We start from the raw sequence: 22,287 nt of genomic DNA, 5'->3' as shown, positions 1-22,287 counted from the left end.
CAGCCAACTTTTACTATTTTTTTTTTTGGAAATGAGGCAGTCCTATGCGGAATTTTTTAAATTATGCTTTCATATCAGCCAACTTTTACTATTTTTTTTTGGAAATGAGGCAGTCCTATGCGGAATTTTTTAAATTATGCTTTCATATCAGCCAACTTTTACTATTTTTTTTGGAAATGAGGCAGTCCTATGCGGAATTTTTTAAATTATGCTTTCATATCAGCCAACTTTTACTCTTTTTTTTTATAAATGTGGTGCTCCTATGTGGAATTTTTTTAATTATGCTTTCATATCAGCCAACTTTTACGCTTTTTTTTTTATAAATGTGGTGCTCCTATGTGGAATTTTTTTAATTATGCTTTCATATCAGCCAACTTTTACTCTTTTTTTTTATAAATGTGGTGCTCCTATGTGGAATTTTTTAAATTATGCTTTCATATCAGCCAACTCTTACTCTTTTTTTAATAAATGTGGTGCTCCTATGTGGAATTTTTTTAATTATGCTTTCATATCAGCCAACTTTTACTCTTTTTTCTGGAAATGTGGTGCACCTATGGAATTTTTTTAAATCATGCTTTCATATCAGCCAACTCTTACTCTTTTTTTAATAAATGTGGTGCTCCTATGTGGAATTTTTTTAATTATGCTTTCATATCAGCCAACTTTTACTCTTTTTTCTGGAAATGTGGTGCACCTATGTGGAATTTTTTTTAATCATGCTTTCATATCAGCCAACTTTTACTCTTTTTTTTATAAATGTGGTGCTTCTATGTGGAATTTTTTTAATTATGCTTTCATATCAGCCAACTTTTACTCTTTTTTTTTATAAATGTGGTGCTCCTATGTGGAATTTTTTAAATTATGCTTTCATATCAGCCAACTTTTACTCTTTTTTTTTTATAAATGTGGTGCTCCTATGTGGAATTTTTTTAATTATGCTTTCATATCAGCCAACTTTTACTCTTTTTTTATTTGGAAATGTGGTGCACCTATGTTGAATTTTTTTTAATCATGCTTTCATAGCAGCCAACTTTTACTCTTTTTTTTTAGAAATGCGGTGCTCCTATGTTGAGTTTTTTTTTTAATTATGCTTTCATATCAGCCACATTTATTCTTTTTTTTTGGAAATGTTGTTATCACATGTGTAATTTTCTTTGTAGTATTCAATTAAGATAGTTAAAATGATATTTATTAGCAGAAATATTTCATTTTCTTTCCAACTTAAGACGCAACCACGCATTTAATATTAATTTCGAATTGGTTTATACCCAATGTAAAATCTGTCCTATTTATTAAATTAAGAAAATAATAGAAAACCATAAAATTAGTTACCATCTTAGAAAAAAAAAATAGTGGAAGATTCCCGAAAATTCGAAAAGTTGTCAGCAATGCCCTCGTTTTTCTGCGTTTTTAATATTAATATTATATAGCTGCCAAATTTTCCTTTTAGTCGGAAGATTTTTCTTTGTGGGGGAAAAATGTAGCTATATTTATAAAAATCAGATGATTGATGGACCAACATAATATAGATGGTAAGCATCAATAATTCCATCATGAACCGTTACGTTTTTGATGGTAACCAGCAAAAGTAACACCACCCTAATAAAGGGATTCGGGTGGATTTATGATTGTCAAAACAATATGAACTTGTTTTGAAGGTTTGTTCACGTTAAACCATCAGAAATTTTCCACCATAGTTTCTTCGAAATCAAGTGTTGGGACAATCATGAACAACCATCATTCCAATGTAGGAATTCGGACTGATTTATGATGGTTCAACATAAAAAAATCCGAATTGCTTTGATGGTATATTACTAAGAACCAGCAAGAATTACCATCAAGCCATCATGGAAATGTATTGTTGGAACCACCATGGTCCATGAGAATCAAACTTTGTTTGATGGTTAATCATTAAAAAAGCATTTTCCATCAAGGAATAAGGGAAGTTTGTTGGCTTATCCATGAACTCAGAATAAAAAATGTTGAATGATGGTGACCATCAAATGGACCATCACCTATCACACTGAAACCATCATAAACCATCAAAATGTTTTGATCGGACCATCAAGAATTGTGACTTGGGTTGGCTTTTAGCTCTGTAAAGGAGCTGGACACCAACAGAACAGATCCACTGTGCAGATTTCATGACATGTTTATAAGGATTGATCTTCATATTTAGGAGGTATTGTATTCAATCAAAAATAACATCGAGGAACAGATTTTTATTTTCATTTCTTTATTATTATAATTTTTCTTAGCTTTCTGTTGTGATATTTTTGAACATATCTTGGAGCACCGGTGTTATTGTCAGATTAAAAAATTTGTGATTTCTAATGACAAGAACCTAGTTTTCGAAATTGAAAATTGATACCTTAAAATCTAATAAACTCATTGTAAGGAGAAATCGATAATCTACAACTTTTTAACTCTCTTCAAATATTATAATCTAAAAGTGCTAAGGGCAATTTATTTGATCAGGTACTAAACTTTGAGGCTTTCTGATGCAGGAGGTGATGTCCTGGATGTATCTTCGCGCTATTCTTCTCTGTGTTGTGCTATCTGTCCTATTTGACAAAGGCTTATAAGCTTAAGTTAAGCACACAAACCAGCAAATGTAATTCCAATAATCCTGGCAAAATTATCAAAAATTCTGAAAATTTCGGTATTTAAAAGTTTACCACTCTATAAAATATTTTGCAAAAAGTGTAGTAGTTGGCAGGCCTGCCTTCATTGTATCAGAGGTCGCAATTTACAAACACGTGATATTTGTGCGACTCGAGAGCGGCTTGTATATGGAATAAGTAAGATAAGGGGAGGTTTTGGAGCAAAATTTGCCTAATAAAGGACGATACTAACAGTTTTACTTACCTTTTTTATTTTCAGTTTTAATCATTTGGATTAAAAAAAAGGGGGGAGAACGGAAGAGAAGCTGGTTAAAAGTTTAAGTCGGTTTTTTCTTCTCATATCTGCTACTTTTGATAATTTAAAAAATTAATCTGTGCGATTTTAAAAAATAGTAATGATTTTTTTTATCAATAAAATTACTAATGAAGAACTCGCCGTCATCACGAAAACATCAAAAATTCTAGACTCTGAGGCACAAAACCGCGAAGGGCATTATAGTCAGTCAGGGTGATGAACATAGTGAAGTTAGTTATTTTCCTAATGAAACATATTTATATTCTTACCAGTTCTTATTATTTTGAACAGTACTTAGTATTGAACGAAATCGTGTTTGAACAGTAATGGAAGTTGAACACTTTAAATGAACTACTTATTTAGTAAAAATAATTATACTAGAAAACAAATTTTTTGTTTCTTGATCTTACCGGATTCTAATGTTTCACACCTCATACTAATTTTGTTCTGAAAGCTACAGATTTTTTTTTCAAAATGATATTTTTATTTGAGTTTATTTTTTGTCTGAATGCACAAGTTTATAAGGATCGTATAGGGTTTATATACATGCATATACACTCGCCCATTTATTTGAAAATAAGATTAAAACAGAAGAAAAAAACGACTGACCTTAACTCATCGCTTCGTAAACTTAAATGCTTCATTATTTCTTTATACCACTTCCTACGTAGCAAAGAAGTGGAGGTACTTAGTATTCACTCTAGTGAATTTTTAAAAAATCATGCTTAGGAATATATAATAAAATTACTAAAAGACTGCAGTTTGTTGCGAGAAACAGATTTCAGATTTGAAACCAGTGACGCGATAATACCTAAAACTTGTTCAAAACTTTCCTGCAACAGGAAAATAATTGTTCCCTGATGTTATTTCAGATAGAAAATCAAAAACAAAACGTTAAATCGTCTTTTTTATTAAACTTACTTAGGAATATGGATACGGATTACTTAGGAATTAGGAATACTTAGGAATATACATTATTTACTTAGGAATATATAACGAAATTACTAAAAGACTGCAGTTTGTTGCGAGAAACAGATTTCAGATTTGAAACCAGTGACGCGATAATACCTAAAGCTTGTTCAAAACTTTCCTGCAACAGGAAAATAATTGTTCCCTGATGTTATTTCAGATAGAAAATCAAAAACAAAACGTTAAATCGTCTTTTTTATTAAACTTACTTAGGAATATGGATACGGATTACTTAGGAATTAGGAATACTTAGGAATATACATTATTTACTTAGGAATATATAACGAAATTACTAAAAGACTGCAGTTAGTTGAGAGAAACAGATTTCAGATTTGAAACCAGTGACGCGATAATACCTAAAACTTGTTCAAAACTTTCCTGCAACAGGAAAATAATTGTTCCCTGATGTGATTTCAGATAGAAAATCAAAAACAAAACGTTAAATCGTCTTTTTTATTAATAATTATTAATTATTTATCGATGAATATTGGAAACACGCACTCAGATGATATGTTTTCCAAGCACTCAGCGTATTCGCTGATTAATGCTAGAAGATAATGCATTTTAATGCATTTATGCATTGTTGTGAATTTTCCCTAACACAATAAAAATTTAATGAAGTCATTTGTTATCGACGCAAAGGAAGTTTAAAATATTTTTAAATGTAAGAATTTATTTAAAATTTATTCAACAATTTTAAAAACTGAATTTTAAGCCAAAAAAGAATTAAAACATCTAAAGGAAGTCTATTCGAAGTCTACAAAAACCTTTTCAAAATACAAAACCCACATAAAAAAAAAAATCTTTTTGTACGGGTGATACGATTACGTTCACTTTAATGGCGATCTAATGTTCAACTAAACATATTTTATTGTCGATTTTATTTCCTTCTTTCACAAATTGTCTCCTTTTAACAAAGAAGTTGATAAAACGAAAATGACCCGTACAAATTTCATCTGGCACTTCCGAATTGCCCCTTGTCCATTGCACAACGATCACCAAGGCTTATGGGTGCTTATTATACGAGACATTTATGGTTTCATCATTAGGTTCCATTATGGGGAGAATTTTTACGAAACTTCTCCCTGCAATTGCCGTTTAAGTAAAATCCGGATCTTACTTCCTTCTTTCCAACGTTCCTTGTTAAATGAGAGGAAACTATAGTTCATTTAGAGTACCATGAAATATTCTTAAGTAGTCATTGAGGGTTTTTTTTTCTCGAGAGAGAAATTTTTTGTAGGGAGAGTCAGAAAAAGTATGTTACAGTTGGGCGAAGAATGAAGTTTTATTCTCATGAAAACATAACATTCTCATGCAGTACACCGTTAAAAACTTTAAGGTGTCTTGAACCATAATATCGTTCAAATTTTCTGAGACCTTAATATAGTGTATTTTGAACAATATTGCAGCACTTCAAGAACTTGATTACTCTATACTATGATTCAACTTAACATCGTATTAAGATTGCAGAAATTTTCGCAGAATCAAAACTCTCACTTTTTGCGATTAAGCAATCCGTGAACCATATTTCGTTATATGTGAGAATCATTTCTTCACGAAATCAAGTGATTAGTAACGAAAGATTGTTAATTATTCTGAACCAGGATGAAGATCAGATGATCGAAAATAAAGCGACGGAATAAGTGTAGGGTGATCAAAGAGTTGGCCTCGTGCCTGAAAGAGCCCGGTTCGAATCCCTCTTGGACTCGGGTGTGATCATTTCCGTCCTTCTTCTGTCGCTAAGGGGACACTCATCCAGCTATATGGGGATCAAGATTATATAGTGAACTATGGTGTAAAGCTGTGCGGTGTCCAAATTTTTTTTCTTTTTCTTTTTGTTGAAAAAAATGGAATAACGAAATATTTTTTTACTATTGCTGAAATTCGTTTTCTCGAAGAAAGGACGATACTTATTACTACACTACTTTGACGAAATGTTCTCTCGAAACATATACCAGGAAACGGTTTCATCAAAAACGAGAAAAAGTTTCGTGAAATTGAATATCCATTTTTTGTTACAGTGAATAGAGTATAAATATGGTTTGGTTATCTTTTTTTTTTTAAATTTTTATTCATTTATTTATTTTTGAGAGTGAGAGCGAAAGACAGGGAGAATATTGATATGACTGTATATGAACTTTTCATATATTTATATGTAGTGATGTGGAAAATAAGTTTAAATGAATAAAAAATAATACATTAAAACATGAACTTGGCTACCACTAGAATAAAGTTCTACAAAAAGCGTAGAAAGTTGGCAGCCCTGCAATTATTATCTGTTTCCATTGACTTATTTTTCGCATGCGGAGAAAAAAAATTGTGCTACCAACTTTCTTTGAAAAGTAACAGAAGAAATATTCTGAGTGAATCACGAAACGAAAAAAAACAGTTCCGCATAAATAAGTAACTTAAAAAACCCTAAAAACCTTTATTACGTCATCAACACAGTCCAATGCTTTAAATTACATCACGCAGAATACTCTAATAAGTTGCAAAGAAAAGCAAACAAAAATTGAATAGCAGAACAAATCCAATCTGATGTCACATACGTGTGGGTAGACCCATACAACAAACGTAAATCGAGCGTTTAGGTGTTCAAATACGTGGGCAGTTTTAAAGTGACCAGCTAGAATAATTCAGAAGCCCAAAAGCAAATTTTGTTCCTTTCAGAACAATTCTTTCCCCGTTAATTTCTCGTAGGAAGATAATTTGAACCCCGCCCACTTGTTTTTCAATATCTTTGTCGAACTCTTGGTGGAGAAAATTAATACATTATCGTTCGTTATTCCTGTCTATTATTCTGTACTTGACTCCTAAGGGTATTATTTGCAGATAAAAAAAAAATTTCTTTTTATTTCGAATGTTTTTAAGAATGTATGACACTATGACAAATCTACCGGGTGACATAATCCCACAAAAAAAAGAAGATTTTGACAAGCTGTGAATTATTAAACCTATCTATTCTACGATTAATCGATTCATTTATCTTCTTCTAAATTTATTTTTGTTTCTTTTCGTTTGAAATGAAAATGTTTAATTTTTTTTATTATTGTTGTTAGATTTATGTAGGATCTTTGTAAAGTGGAAAATCTGCTCTCAAAGCATTGCTCTAAAACGTTTCTTAACTTCTAAGTTAACATATACAGGGTTCGTATGCACCTGGAAATATTTTTATACTTGTATCAATTTTGTTATAAAGAAACTTCTGAATGAATTTTTCTTAATATTAACTTCCTCTAACAAATTCAAATTTCTTATATATCATCATCATCATCAATATTTATCTGGGCGCCTGGGGCCGTTAGCGGCCTTTTTCCCATTCGTCTTGAATTGTGATCTTTAGGGTGATTCTTTCTGGTAATAGGAATGCAATTGAAGTAAAAGGAATTTAAATATTTTGAATTTTAGATAAAATTACGTCACTGCAAAAGTAAGCTGCCATCGGCCTGAGGTTTACGTCTTCTCTTAAGTTTTCGAAAGTAAAAATTTCGGTGAATCCTGCGGTGTCACAATTTATGTTTTTTTCAAAAAATCTGAAATTTAGCTTTGCAATATGATGATCTAAAGCAGTGGTTTCCAAACTTGATGTTACTACGCCTCCCTAAAAAATATTTAATAATTTGGCGCCCCCCCCCTGAAAATTTCATAAAATAAAAACACAAACATTTTTACTCTTATAAAATTTATTCATACAAACTAATGGAAAACGATATTTTATTATTGTTTTTAATGAGATGGATGTGCTTGTCTATTAGCACAAAGTTTATCAAATCTTGGTGTTTGTGACGATATAGCTACTCGTAGCTCTTTTTCTACAACTAAACGAGCTCGATATTTGGATTTCATTGCAGTCAAGGCAGAAAATCCCATTTTGCATAAATATGATGTTGCAAACGGCAGCAGTACTTTCAAAGCTTTGTTTGGCAAAGTGTTATATTCTGTATGAAGATTCAACCAGAATTGAACCAGAGATATAGTCTGATATTTATGTTTTAATGTAGTATCACAAGATAATTCAATCAATTTTTCTTTTTTAATACTTGTCAATCCAAATTCATCATCTTCGTCGATAAATGGATTCTGTATCCACGCAAACTTTGTAAAATCAGGATCACCAAAATAATTCGAAAATTGAAGCAACAAACCATAGAAGTGTTCCACAAAGAGATTTTTGTTTGCTTCTATATTATCTCGGACGCATAAATTTAAACGTGGAAACATGTCAATCTTATTTTTTTTGCAAATTTGATTTCCATGGCTCCACTTTTTTAATAAATGCTTTAACTTCGTCTTTTTGTATAAGCAAATGCATTTGCGGTCCTTGCATTGATTTATTAAGAACACTCAATTTTTCAAAAATGTCAACCAAATGTGTAAGTTTAACGATAAAATTATCATCCCTAAACATATTGCCGTCTTCATTATGATTTTCCTCGAGAAACATAGCAATTTCTTCTTTGAGTTCAAGTATCCTTTGAATCACTTTTGCACGAGATAGCCAGCGCACTTCACAATAGTACAGAAGTGACGTGTAATTAGCTCGCATATCTTCACACAGTTTTGCGAACAACCTTGCTTTTAATGGACTGTTCTTTATGTAATTTATAACTTTCGTTACTTTTTCTAAAATATTGTTAAGTTCCTCGCTTATTGTTTTTGATACGAGAGCTGCTCTGTGGAGCATGCAGTGCGTCCAGAGAACCTTAGGTGTTTTCATTTTAACTAGTGTTTGAAGACCAGTTTTGTGCCCCGTCATTGATTGTGCACCGTCAGTACAGAGTCCAATGCAATTATTCCACATTATGTCGTTCTCATTAAAAAATCTGTCTATTATTTTGAAAATTTCATTGGATGTGGCTCTGTCAGGAATTGGTTTGCAAAATAAGATATCTTCAATTATATTAGTATCGTCAACATATCGAACATATGCAATTAAATATGCGTCTTTAGCTACATCAGTAGCTTCATCTACTTGTATGGCGAATTTTGAAGTACACATTCAAGAAACTAATTGGTCACAAAGATCTTCAGATATATCATCAATTCTTCTGCCAATTGTATTATCAGCAAGCGGTATTTGTCGCAGCTGATTCGCATAAGATTGGCCAAACATTGTTTTGACCATATCAATAGCTGCTGGCAAAACTAAGGTTTCTGCTATTGTGTGGGGTTTTTTACATTGCGCGATTCTGTACGACACTAGGTATGATGCTAGTAATGCATTTGATGGAATATGAATAATTTTTTTGAAATTTTGCTTGTTTTTGGATAACTCATCAAATTTTCTTTGAAAAAATTCTTGGGGCTTACCAACGTATTCAGAATGAATAGTTTCAAGGTGCCGTTTCAATTGCCGGGTCTCATACTATCAGCAGCCAAAACTTTTGAACACAACAAACACATTGGTTTTTCCACATTATAGTTAATAATATTAGTAAATCCGAACGATAAGTAGGATAAGACGTATTTCCTTGTTTTGGCAGTTCTTCCTTCCTGTTCCTTGTGGCTTGTATTCCCACTACTTGTGCCAACATCAGAATCTTCATTATTAGTGGATTTTCGCTTATATCTTATCAAAAACTTATCCATTTGTCTGGAAATATTAGGAATAATATTATATTATTCTAAAAGAATAAAACTATTAAATTACTTACTATTATGATCAGTGGGCAATCACGTCAGTAACATTAGAAACACAACCTAGCACTGCCGAACCAATTAAATATTAGCTGTGACACGAAACAAATTGGTGAGCTAAACGTGTGTCGATCTTTTCTGGATGTGTGGCATCCAGTGGCGTTAGTGCGCGCTCATCTGGCTTTTGTTAAGTTGTGTCGGTCGAGTGATGCTAGTGTCGCCAAATTAACGACGTCCTTGGTTCAAAAGATTTGCCGGGGTCTAGGACGTCTAGGTATATGGATGCTAAGTTGCGAAATGTTTAGTTGAACTATGCGCGATAAAGCACGATGGTATTTTTTCATTTATTCTCTTATTTTTTACATAGAAAAATTTAGTAGTAATTTGGAAAATTGTTCACTGTGACTAATTTTCGCGGCTCCCTTTAGACTAGTCCGCGCCTCCCTAGGGAGGCGCGCCTCCTAGTTTGGAAAACGCTGATCTAAAGAATCTATGTTGAGGTCGCAATGTATGTTTTTATTTCTGATAAACTATCTTGCTTTTGTTATTTTCCTGAGGATTTTGCTCCGGCATATTTTGAGTTTTTTAAGGAGTGATGTAGAGATGTTGCACCAAGCTGGAGATGCATAAGTCAGGATGGGACGGATCATTGAGATGTAGAGTATTCGTTTAAGTCTAAGTTCCATTTTGGGGTTCTGAAGAAGGATTTGTAATCTGTGGCAGGCTGCTTGTGCTTTGTTGATAACTGTTTTGATGTGATCTTTCCAATTAAATTTACTGTTAATGACCAGACCAAGGCATTTTGCGCTTTTGACTATGGGAATAATTTCATTAAAGAGAACAATTTGATTTTTGGGGAGGATGGTTTTTCTTTTATGCTGAATGATTAGTAGTTGTGATTTTTGTCCGTTTACTTTGAATTTCCAGTCTAGACATCATGATTTCTTATGTATCACCTTCGGATCAATATATATGTAATTAGAGAAAATAAAATATTCTGGTAGTTACAAACACAGTAATATAAAAAATATATCAATATCACTGCCACTTTTTAACTTTTTTCAGGAACCCTGGAATAAGAAATCATATAAGGGCTCAAGTTTATACACTGCAATTCCAGGGATGCCAACTTGCTCCGGACAGCAAATATATATTTTAAAGAGGTAGTTTATCAATTGTGATTCTTGGTTTAATAAATTCAATTTAGTAGAATTTAATCCACCACTTTTTCTAAATAATTCGTAACCTTTTATAATTCACCACTTTATAGAATTTATGTCATGCTATTCCATTTAAAAAGCAAGCAAAAATAGTAAGATATTGCAAAATTTACTGGTAATTATTTACCGTTTTTTTAATTATTTTGGCGTGTCCGGAGCAGTAGGCATCTCTGCAATTTATGGCTAAAAGCTTATATACATCAAGACAAAATCTGGTAAAAGTATAATTTCCTTATGCTCGTTTTTTTTTCTTCTTTCTTTTTCAATGCATAACTGTGTTGACATTTTGTCAATTCAGGCGTTTTAGGGCGGATTTGATGGTCATCCTTTCCATTTGTTGGTCATCCAGCACCAAATTAGGTGGGCCAACGTTGCGCCCACAGTAATGACAGACAGTACAGAGAATGAAAGAACATCCATGCCTTGTTCGTGGGATTCAAACCCAGAACCTTTTTGTTGCAAGGCCAGTTCCCCGACACCTACACAGTCCGGTCGGCTTATAGCTTGTTTTTGGGGAGAAAAATAATCATGGCAGCTAAAAAATTTTTTAACAGCCTTAATATATAGTTAAGACTAATAAAAAGAGAAAACTTTTCTTCTTCATCCCAACGCTTCCCCAATAGCGTTAAGGAGGAGAGGAGGTTGCAAGCTCTGCTGTTGTTCTCCTAAATGTTGATTTTTCCTTTATAGACAGTCACTGCACCTAATCTTGGAACATTGGTTTACTTTATGTCAATGGAAGCTAGACTTCTTCCCCTACCTATATTCTTTGCTATAACCATGCTGTTAACCTTTTCGAAGGCCGTGGTAAGTATACTTACCACCAATTTTTAAAGCCCATGGAGAACTTTTTTACCACTTTTAATTTAGGTTTCCATTTGTTTATAACAATGATTCTCAACCTTATCTTTGTGGCGGCACACTTTTAACAATTTCGAAATTTGACGGCACACAATGAAAAAAAAATTAGTTTAAAAGTTGTTTACTTACCTATAATACACTGCGCTAAATAGTGCGTGATAATAATTTTGAATGTGAAATAAAATAATATGTACTACAAAAGCACGTTTATTAAGAGATTAATTATTTCTTTCGACTAATTTTTTATTAGTTAGTAACAGTTATTTTTTTTATAGTTATTAATTGTTAGCTTGTTTTCTATAGTTATTATCTGTTAGTTTTCTTTACATTAATTCTTATTTCTTTTGTGATTTCATGTTAACTAATGTTTTTGCTAATTATTAATTGTGAGCTTATTTTTTGTTAGTTATCCTTTATTAATTTGTTTTTTATAACTATTTATTGCATAGCTTACTTTTTTGATTAGCTTTTATTCCCGTATATATATATATATATATATATATATATATATATTGCCGCGGCACAGTGGTTGAGAATCACTGTTTATGACATCAGCTTTCTTGAAGTGCGTTTGAATAAAATGGGTATTTTAAGAAAACGTATAAAATTATAAGTTTGTAGCATTTATAAAATTTATTTTATAAATAACGAAAAAAAAGCAAGAAGTTCCAAATAGGCCGTGGTAAATATACTTACCACAAAAAAATGGCACTAAAATTTAGATTTTTTCTTATAAACCAAATGAGTTTTTTTTGTCTCATATAAATTACTGTTCTTATATCAATTTCAATTCCAGAAATACTTTAATTTACCTTTAGTAGAAATAAATGGCCCATTCAAGGGTTAAAGATGTTAGATCGACACGCTGTTGCTTAGAGCCATTGGAAGAAATCGGTAGAAGACACAAATAAACTTGTCGCCACGGCAAGACAATTGATTAGAAAAAGGGAAAATTCTGAGGACTTTATTTGGGCTTAGTATACGTGTATTAAGTTGATTTGAGTTAACTAAAAATATATATATATGTATAAATAGTTACTAATTACATTAATAGTAAAATATTCTATTTCTTTTTTAGTAACTTATAGATTTTTTTTATGGTTTAGTGTTATTGTTTATAGTGATATTTTGTATAGTTTATCAATCATAATCGCCTAATTCTGTGGAATTTTATTTAAAAATTTAATTTTTAATAAGTAGGGGGCTCCACCCCCGCCTCACTCCATTCGCCAATCTTTGTAATGGGTTCTCATTGTTTATTTCTTCTCGAACGTCAACATTTTCCACAAAAAGCATAGGATTTTTTGGTTTCAAAATATACAATTACTTTAAGAGTATTCTTTTTAAATAAGTTAGTCTTAACGAAATGGACAATTACTTGGATCAAAAAATTTATCATTTGATCTTAAAAAAAATTTAAACCGCAAGAAAACAGGATGTGTAACTCAAAAATAAATAAATAAGTAAAATAAACGAATGAGAAGTAATTTCAGTCGTTGATGAAACTTAAAACAATTCAAATAGTAAATAGTTCTTATTACTCTTTAAATCTTTTTTTTTCTTTTTATTTTATTTTAATTTCACTATAAATGTTAGTATTTATATCTGGCAGCATGTAATCTATCCTTCTCTTTCTCTTTTTAGCTACTTTACTTTTGATTGACATTTACTGATATTCCAGACTATTTTGATTTCCAAATGTACAATTATTTTAACTATTTATAAGAGCATTTTTTTAAACATGTTAATCATAAGGAAATAGACAATTACTTGGATATGTAAGCTTATAATCTGAACTTAAAAAAGAATTTAAACCGTATAAGAAAACTGAATGCGTGACTCAGTAAGAAAGAAAATAAATGAGAAATAATTTTACTCTATTAGGAAACCTAAACCTATTCAAATAGTATATATGTTACCGTTAAAGTATGTAATGCAGTTATTTCATAGAATACCTAGTTATTCCATGAAATAACTGATAGTGTCCGTTAAAGTGTGTAATATGTTATAAATTTGACACTTTAACTAGTTATTCTATGAAATAACTAGGTATTCTATAAATAAACTAATGATTGACAATTAAAATGAACAAGAAGTAATTTATCCAATTTATGCATCGTATAAATGGTATTTATGGAAACGTATCATAAAATCATTTGTTACAACAAGGATTACAATATTACACTTGGAATTACAAAGAACATTATTTCTAAAACAAAAACATTTTTTGTTGAAACACTGGGTTTTACACGAACATTTTTTAAATCCCTGACGAATACCTAAACTTTGAGCTATAGCAACCGACCGGAGTGATATTTCTACGTCCGGTACTTCTTCGATTTTAATTAATTTTTGTTCGAAGACACTGAACTGGGATCGGGAATATAATTATTTTATGCAGCCGTTTCTTGTACCCAATTGGAAAAATCCTTCTTCGGTTATTTTTATGATGATAGCTAAAATAAATTTGGCATCACCTTTTCCTCTGTCAACTTCAGGCATTGGGATACAGACGGTAAACCCCACAGAGGCTTCAGAATGAGATTTATCCGACACTAATTTCATCTTTTTCGCTTGAATTTCTAAACATTTTTTAGACTTTTCTCTTTCTCTTTGAACATTAAGTTCATTAAAACACAATTTGCAGATTTTCTGCTCAACTTCATCTTCTGAAACATAATCTTCCGAACATGATATATGGACAGGCTCCATACATTTGAAGCAAACTATATATCTTCACTGCATTCTTTTAAACAGACAACACATACTTTCGTAATGGGATTATTTGAAACTGTTTGTTCAACTACTCATAATGCAGCTACTTATAATTCATAAATGCAGTAGGGGTGGAAGGTAAATGTATTTGTCTTGCGAGATATATGATATAGATTATTTTACACTTTAGCGGGATGCAGATCGTTATTCTATGAAATAACTAGTTAAACCATGGAATACAAGAGGGTTTTACACTTTAACTGACACGATCAGTTATTACATGGAATAACTAGGTATTCTATAAAATAACGGATTTCTTACTTTAACGGTAACATATACATTACGGTGAAGGGCCGAAATCAAGGGAATGTCGACTTTCACCTGTGATTGTCAGCAATCTCATAGTCGCCTTCGAGGTGAATGTCCGAAATATTTGTTAGATCCAATTTGATATTAATAGATTTATAAGATATTTTAATATCTGCTGAGGTTTGATTATTGAAAAACATCAGTGTTCGGAGTACCGGTTAAATACATACTGGTCAGTGGCACTTGACCTTAAAAAAAACTATACAGGGCATTACAGGCAAATGTATACCGGGAGCTGGCACTGAACCTTAAAAAACATCAGTGTAGGGTATACCGGACAGTGGTACTTTACTAGACCTAGTATATATTTCTGGCATTTACCAAAGCTACCATGTGATTGTCAACATTCACAGGAGGAAGTCAACAACCACCCATTTCTGTCATTCTCAATAACAGTTCTTATCTTCTTACTTTAAGTTTTTTTTTCTTTCAAATTTTACTATAAATGTTAACATTTATATCTGGCAACATGCAATCTCTCCCTCTTTTTTTCTTTTGCTTTTGATTGAAATCTACTCGAAAAGAGTTTATGAAATACAGAAAAAACGATCTCTTAAGGAAAAAAGAATTTTTTAGTAACAATGTTAAGTAATCGATATTTGATACAAAAAAATTACGAAAAAGCACTTAAATTTTGCAATAATTTTCAAACAAGGTGAAATTTCTAAAAATAAAAAAAAATCTCAAGTACTCTCATTAAAATAACATAACAAAATGGTTCTAATTAGCTTAATAAACTTCAATTTTGTAATTGCATTTCAACGATAGTGGATCTACGAACATGGTTCTTTTTTACTTCAAGTTTAATTGTTAGTAATTTCAAAACTAACAATCGAATCGTGTATTTTTTAATTTTATTCCAACGAACTCATTGGACACTTTTCTCTACACACCTTCGTAATTTTAAGTTTCTAAATTTTATAGATTTTGAGTAGCAAAGCAAAATGTAATTTAAAGCGAAAAAAAAAGCACTTAAAATTTTTAAAAGCTCTCAAACAAATTGGAATTTCGAGAAAAACTATTAAGTTCATAAACTAAAGTGGCTTTCGTATCTTGTCAAATTTTAACTCTCTTGTCGCATTCCTGCAGCCCGTAGAGTCGGCAGGATGGCATTTTTTACAAGTTCAGTTGATAATTCTCGAACAAATTATGGAATGTTAATTGTAAATTTTTTTTTAAATAATTATACTGCTTAATCGTATTTTGACATTTCTTCAGAAAGTATAAAGTTTTGATAACTACATCTCGTATCTAACTTTCTTTAAACATAAGTGGATATTTGTGACTACCAACACCAAGATTTATTAACTGATTCTGACATATTACTTGACGTAGAAATGGTGTAAAAGTGAAATATTGTCCTACTACATTATTTCCTTTTTTCCAAAAACTAATGGACATGCTCTTATTTTAATTTTCTGATTTCGGCAAGTTATTTAGCATTATTTTCTGAACTCGATTCTTAAGCATTTGAAAAGTAAACAAATAAAAACCTGTATCAATTAAGCTGAAAATTTCAGGCTTCACAATAGAATTACACTCAACAATTGGACAGACGTTTTAACTGGGTTCTTGAAGTCACAAAGGGGTCCTTTTTCCCATTCATCATTGTTTCTTTTACTCCTTCTGGGCATTAAAGCATTCGTTCAAAATCAGAATCAGAAAAGATGAGGCGCAAATGTGGATATTTGACAGACTCATTTTGCTTAAATTTAGCTCGGCTTGCCATCAACCGATTCATCTGCACTGTGTAGACATGTACCATTAAGTCATACATATGAATAATTTTATGCTGAAAGCTCTAATTAATAATAATTCTATTCAATACCTGGTCTGTTTGGTCTAACTGGGCTCCTGAGGCCAATAATGGTCCTTTTCCCATTCATCCTGTAATGAGAACTTAAGGTCTGGTTTCTTAGGACAAGCGCCTTATCTGGGCGTCAACGTCCCGCTGACGCCAACAAAATACTGGTTTGTTAGCTCAAGGCCTGGTTTCTTAGAACTAGCGCCTTATCTGGGCGTCAGCGGAAAGTTGACGTAGAGCTGACGCCAAAAAAAATACTTTTTTGTTAGCTCAGCCTGAGCAGTCGGTCCAACGCAGACATCGTCTCTCATCGCGCATGCGTTAATAACGTAAACAAATATTTATTTTGAATTTGTATTGATTTTGTTATTGTCGACCAGTGTTTTAGAGTACAAATAATGACTCTGTCCAAGAAAAAACACATTATAGCTGAGCTAAATGAAGAGTGCTATGTTTAATGAGGAAGCTATGTTTAATGTCAAAATCAAAATCTTGGCTGATTTCAATATGCTGTTGGATGTTGTCCGCCATTGCTTCTGTGGTTAACGTCACGTTGTAATCCAACTGCAGTTGAGTTGGACGGCAATTGTAGCTCAAGATGAGCGTTCGATGACGTATACTATCAAACTCACAAATGGACCAATCAGAGGTTAGCGCTGATTTCCAGCTGACGGCGTCCTGTCCTAAGAAACCAGGCCTTTAAGCTGAAACAATAGACTGATTACACGAAATGCAACAAATGATGGCACATGTTAAGGTAGAGAAAAAAGAATGGCATTTTTCCATGGTAATAAGTAACAAATAAGTGATTGTATAGAAAAGTTCAAGGCATATTTACAAGTGGGGAATCGAAAATTACAAGAAGGAAAAATATTTAAGAAATATGGAAAGAATTAACAAATATTCATAATGAATAACGTTAAGATCATAAAAAACTTTATTAGCCCGACCGTCCTGGTTATAACCACTCGTGACGGGTTACTCTCTACACTATAAATTACTCGAATTAATCTCGTCCTCTTGCTCTTTCACAGGGCTTCGTGTGTTTTTACTCAGTGCATGTTTTTAAGCGTGAGAATAACACAAGAACTCAAAACGTGAGACAATTTCTTTTCAGCATTTGATCCAAGTGTAACTATATAACTTTTTTTTAATTTTGAACTAAGTAGTGACTTAAATAAATCATACTTTCATAACCCAGTCTACAAATAAACAAGTTAGGAAGGTTACAAGTTTAATCTTTTTGCAAAAGGGTTAAGGTGAGGTTAAGAAATTACTTTAAAAATATGATGCCGAAGAGAGGTGATGGCAATTGCTTATATAATATTTTTTTAAAAATTTGAAACTTTAGAATATAAGAACTGGAGAATAGAAGAAATAGCTCAAATCTCAGTGTGCTAACGCGAAGCGCCATTAACTGATTCGTTGGATTTTTGAGACATATAATGGAGGAATGTATGAAGTGGGAGTAGATAAGGGGGATAAGGGGTTGCCTAGCATCAAATATGAAAGTCATGAGTGGGAAACATATGATGAAATTAATTGCAAATTAAACGTAATTGAGGTTAAACTAGATTAGAATATAACAATATGTACAGGGGTTGGAATAATATTAACATTTACGCTGTTATAGTAAAATAGAAAATAATAGTGAAAATATTTACAGCAATTTACATATTTATTCGGGATGAAAGAAAAAAAATGTCAACGACAAAGAAAAGGTTACAAAATCAAACCATCTTGATGTTGGTATAGATGTACTTAGACTTAATCAAAGATTCTGGTAGATATGAATACTATAAAATACATTTCTATATATTAGTGTTACTACTATCACTCTGTAAATATTTCCGGACGAGAATCATTAGTTTGTTGGGGCTAAAAAAAATCCCCGATTATTAAAATAAAAATGCTCGTCCCACGATGCTGAAGACATTTATTCGGATGAGCCCTCACTCACGATTTATATCCGAGGATTGCAGGGGCGTCGAATATCGTGACGTCTCCCTCCACTCACCTTTGGACATTAGAGTGAGTCATTTGGTCTGCCCACAGGGAATAGCGCCCCCTCACGCAGACCAAATAATCGCCTGGACAGAGTGACGCGTGGGAAATTTTTGGGAAAACATGCACGGACATGTATTTACCAATGGGCGATTCCGTAGTTACAAATTATTACATAATAACAAAGATGCTAACTTTCTCCGCTTTGAAAAATAATATTTTCTAGTGGCAATGAAATTTAACCCTCTCGAAGGCCGTGGGAAGTATACTTACCACCACTTTTAAATTAGGTTTCCATTTGTTAATAACTTCAGCTTTCTTGAAGTGCATTTGAATAAAATTGGAAACCATTTGTTAGTTTAAAAAAACTTATAAAATACATAATTTCTGTTGAAGTTTGTAGCATTTATAAAATTTATTTTATAAATATAGAAAAATAAAAGTCAATAAGCGCCTAATAGGTCTTGTTAAATATTTTTACAACCAAAAAAATGGCATTTTTATAAACTAAATGAGTTTTCTTTTCTTTTACCAATTACTATTCTTAAAACAATTTCAATTCCAAAAATGCTTTAATTTACCTTTACTAAAAATAAATGGCCCATAAAAGGGTTAAAGCAGTTTCTTCCTTAGATATTATTGAGTTGTCTTATTGCCCCTTCAAAAAATAATTTTGTTTTAATATCTGTTTCGATTCTTAGCATTTACTAATTTTTTTAATAAAAGGATAATGCTGGAAATAATGTTTCCTGTTATTTGATGTTATGATGAGCAGATTCGAAAAGTATAAAGAATTTTATTTAATAAACAAGTTGGTATTTAAATAATTAAAAAGTAGCGCTTTACACACCATATATCTGTGTGTGTGTGTTTTACCTATACGTTCTTTACATTTATCTCGTGGATATTCTTTTAAATAGTAAGCGTAATTATCCTCATTCAACAAGTTTTCATGTTTATACCGCTGCCAAATTATTGAAACTTTTTCAGAAAGGGGAGCAGTTGCTATTTGTGCATATTTAAAAGTACGACAATGTTATGCATTTTGCGTAAAATTTCATTTTTATACTTAAAGTGGTAGTAAAATGTATGCTTTTTTTTGTTTATAAATTTATTATAAATTATTATTCATAGATTTAATGTAAAATATTTTAATCATCATTTTATATAAATAAATATCAAAGCCTATTCTACGATGGTGCGTTTAAGATCTTGAAAGCTAAAAATATATGTCTACATTCAATATTGCTACCACTTATGGGGAATTTCATACCCGAAAAGATTAAATGCTGGCAGGTATGGATTAACATTTTTACATAAAAAAAACCCTGCAAGATTCTGTAAAAAATGTACTTAAAAGTATTAAATCAAGCAATAATGCAGTTATTACGGACTTTAGAATATCAACCGTATTTATTATGAATGAAAACATTCGTTAAATAACTATAACAAGATTAAATAATAATAATTTCTATTTGTCGTTACAGACGAATAGAACTTATACATTTTTCTTTAGGTACTTCTACATTCAAGCGTATTGCTTATAAGAAACAATGCATATTTTACATTGTACAATTGAAATTCAGAAATATTGCATCAAATAACTGGTGCAATAAATGAAAAAAAAAATAGTTAACACATTGAATGGCACGGTAATTTTACATGGCTTACCTGTCTGGGCACAACGGTAAATAACTAAAAACTAAATTTGTAAATATTTGACAGATTTTGCTAGTTTTTTTTAAAATGGTTTAGCGTGACGTAACAGCTTGCTTTCTTTATTTAGAAAAACTGGGCATGCGGGCAGCGCAGCGGCCCCTATCCCTTACATCATGAAAATAAATACATCGAAGTAAGAACTTTTTTACTTTAGCAACATTGGGGTAACTATGACGTAACGTAAATAAGTTATGAATTATACAAACCTACTAATTATTTAGAAATAGTGGTAGATAAAAATCTACTAAATTGAATTTATTAAACCAAGAATCACAATTGATAAACTACCACTTGAAAATATTTATTCACTGTCCGGAGCAAATTGGCATCTCTGTGTATATAAATAAAACTATTTATGTGTGTTCCATATTGCACTAATTTCTTCAAACCATTATGTTAATGATAATAATACAGTCAAACCCCGCTATAGTGAGCACGGCTTATAGTGAACTCTCCCGGATGAACGAAATGCTCGGTCCCGTGCCTTGCTATGCACGTATAATGTTATTTTTAGTGGATATAGTGAACCAAAAAAGGGAGGAAGTTGGATATAATGAACTTTTTTCTGTCTTCGACTGATTTCACCCCCCCCCATTTTCTTTGTATTAATTTTGAAATTTCTACTTCAAAATAAATACACATACCGATTTTTAAAACCATCTAAATACGGTTCACTATAGAAACTACTTTTATGTGCTCGAATGGCAGATCAGACATGTTTAAAAAGCGGAATAACAGAAATTCAGGAAAAATTATCTGAGAGTCGGGAAGTGTTTCCATATCTGATGTTGAGGATTGCTCATCAGCTAAAGATTACTAATTTTTATTTGTACGCAAGACGAAGAGTGATGAAAAATAACACGTTTTTTGCTACTACATAATATTTTTCAGTCATTTATATGAATATGTTGTTACATATGGCTTTATTGGAAATATTAATCCATATACAATGTTCAACTTTAAGTGGACTTAAGCAAGGAGTAAAAAGGAACAAAATTACAATAACAAACAAAGAAAACACATGACAAACACATATTAATACAAAAAGAACACATAGAAAAAAATTAAAGTAAGAAAAAAATATATATATACAGTGAAGAATGAGGAGTAGTCTTTACAGAGAGTTCATGTGATCTCTGGCATCCCAGTAAAGTTTACACAGATCACCCCGTTCTTGGGATTGTTTGTCCAATAAAGGGCATACAAGCAAGTGGTCTGAGTTCATCGTTCCCGAATTGCAGATTTGGCACTCGCTACATGGAAGGATACCTATTCTGTTGAGGTGCTCTGCCAAGCAGTCATGGCCTGTTGAGAGTCTGAAGTTTGCCACAGCCTTCTTACGAGGACTGTGACAAAATTTCTTCCAACTGTTTTGGATGTTAGCCCAGGGTTTTCCAGTGGATTTTACTGCTTGGTTGAGCTTTAGGTTGGTCTTAAGTTTCTCGGAAAATTGTTTTTTGAGGGAGTCTGGTGGACATTTATATGAATATAATGTAATAAAAGGGAGGAGTTTGGAAACCATTAGTGAAGTTGTCTGCGTAACGGATATAGTGAACTGCTGGTTATAGTGAACCGAAATTTCGGTCCCTTGAAGGCTCACTATATAAGTTTGACTGTATAAGAAATTTACTCGAATTATGTGTTTCTAATAATCTTGGCTTCACCGGTCACCGGTGACCCCCATGGCATTCAACGTGTTAGCTTTTTCCTGTCACCGACTTGATTCAGGAAAAACTAAGTATTAAACTACCAATTTTAGTAAAATTATATGGATATGTGTTCCTTCTTAACCCTTTGCTTACGGCGCTAAGTCCCATTCTGCTCCACATGGTACATCAGCCGTAAACAAAGGATTAATGAGACTCGGAGAAATAAATTTATTTTTTGTTTTCATTGTTCGTCATCAAAAAGCATCGGTCCTCCGGTAAAAAATCCTGTTCTTAGGATATAGGAAAAATCTGAATTTTTTCTTTAAATCTTTAAAAAATTGCTATATCGGAATTTTTCAGCAGGATGCTATTTTTCGTGAAATATTTCGATGATATTGAGAAATTGTAATAAAAATAGTGA

At 31.9% G+C, this 22,287-nt stretch overlaps 2 protein-coding genes across 2 annotated transcripts; both read right to left on the bottom strand.

The window, feature by feature from the left end:
- Positions 1 to 7,614: 7,614 nt before the first annotated feature.
- Positions 7,615 to 8,109, bottom strand: LOC107454304 (protein FAM200A-like). The gene has a single exon (XM_016071445.2). The coding sequence runs from the start codon at positions 8,107 to 8,109 to the stop codon at positions 7,615 to 7,617; it is 495 nt and encodes a 164-aa protein (XP_015926931.2).
- A 7-nt stretch (positions 8,110 to 8,116) lies between these two features.
- LOC139425729 (zinc finger BED domain-containing protein 5-like) lies at positions 8,117 to 8,887 on the bottom strand. The gene has a single exon (XM_071181628.2). The coding sequence runs from the start codon at positions 8,885 to 8,887 to the stop codon at positions 8,117 to 8,119; it is 771 nt and encodes a 256-aa protein (XP_071037729.2).
- Between the last annotated feature and the right edge of the window lie 13,400 nt (positions 8,888 to 22,287).

Source organism: Parasteatoda tepidariorum, chromosome 4 (genome assembly GCF_982258835.1).
Source record: "Parasteatoda tepidariorum strain Cologne lab strain chromosome 4, Ptep-v5.0, whole genome shotgun sequence".
Lineage (NCBI taxonomy): Eukaryota > Metazoa > Arthropoda > Arachnida > Araneae > Theridiidae > Parasteatoda > Parasteatoda tepidariorum.
Note: the sequence above shows the minus strand (reverse complement) of the source record. Positions and strands in the feature narration are given on the sequence as shown.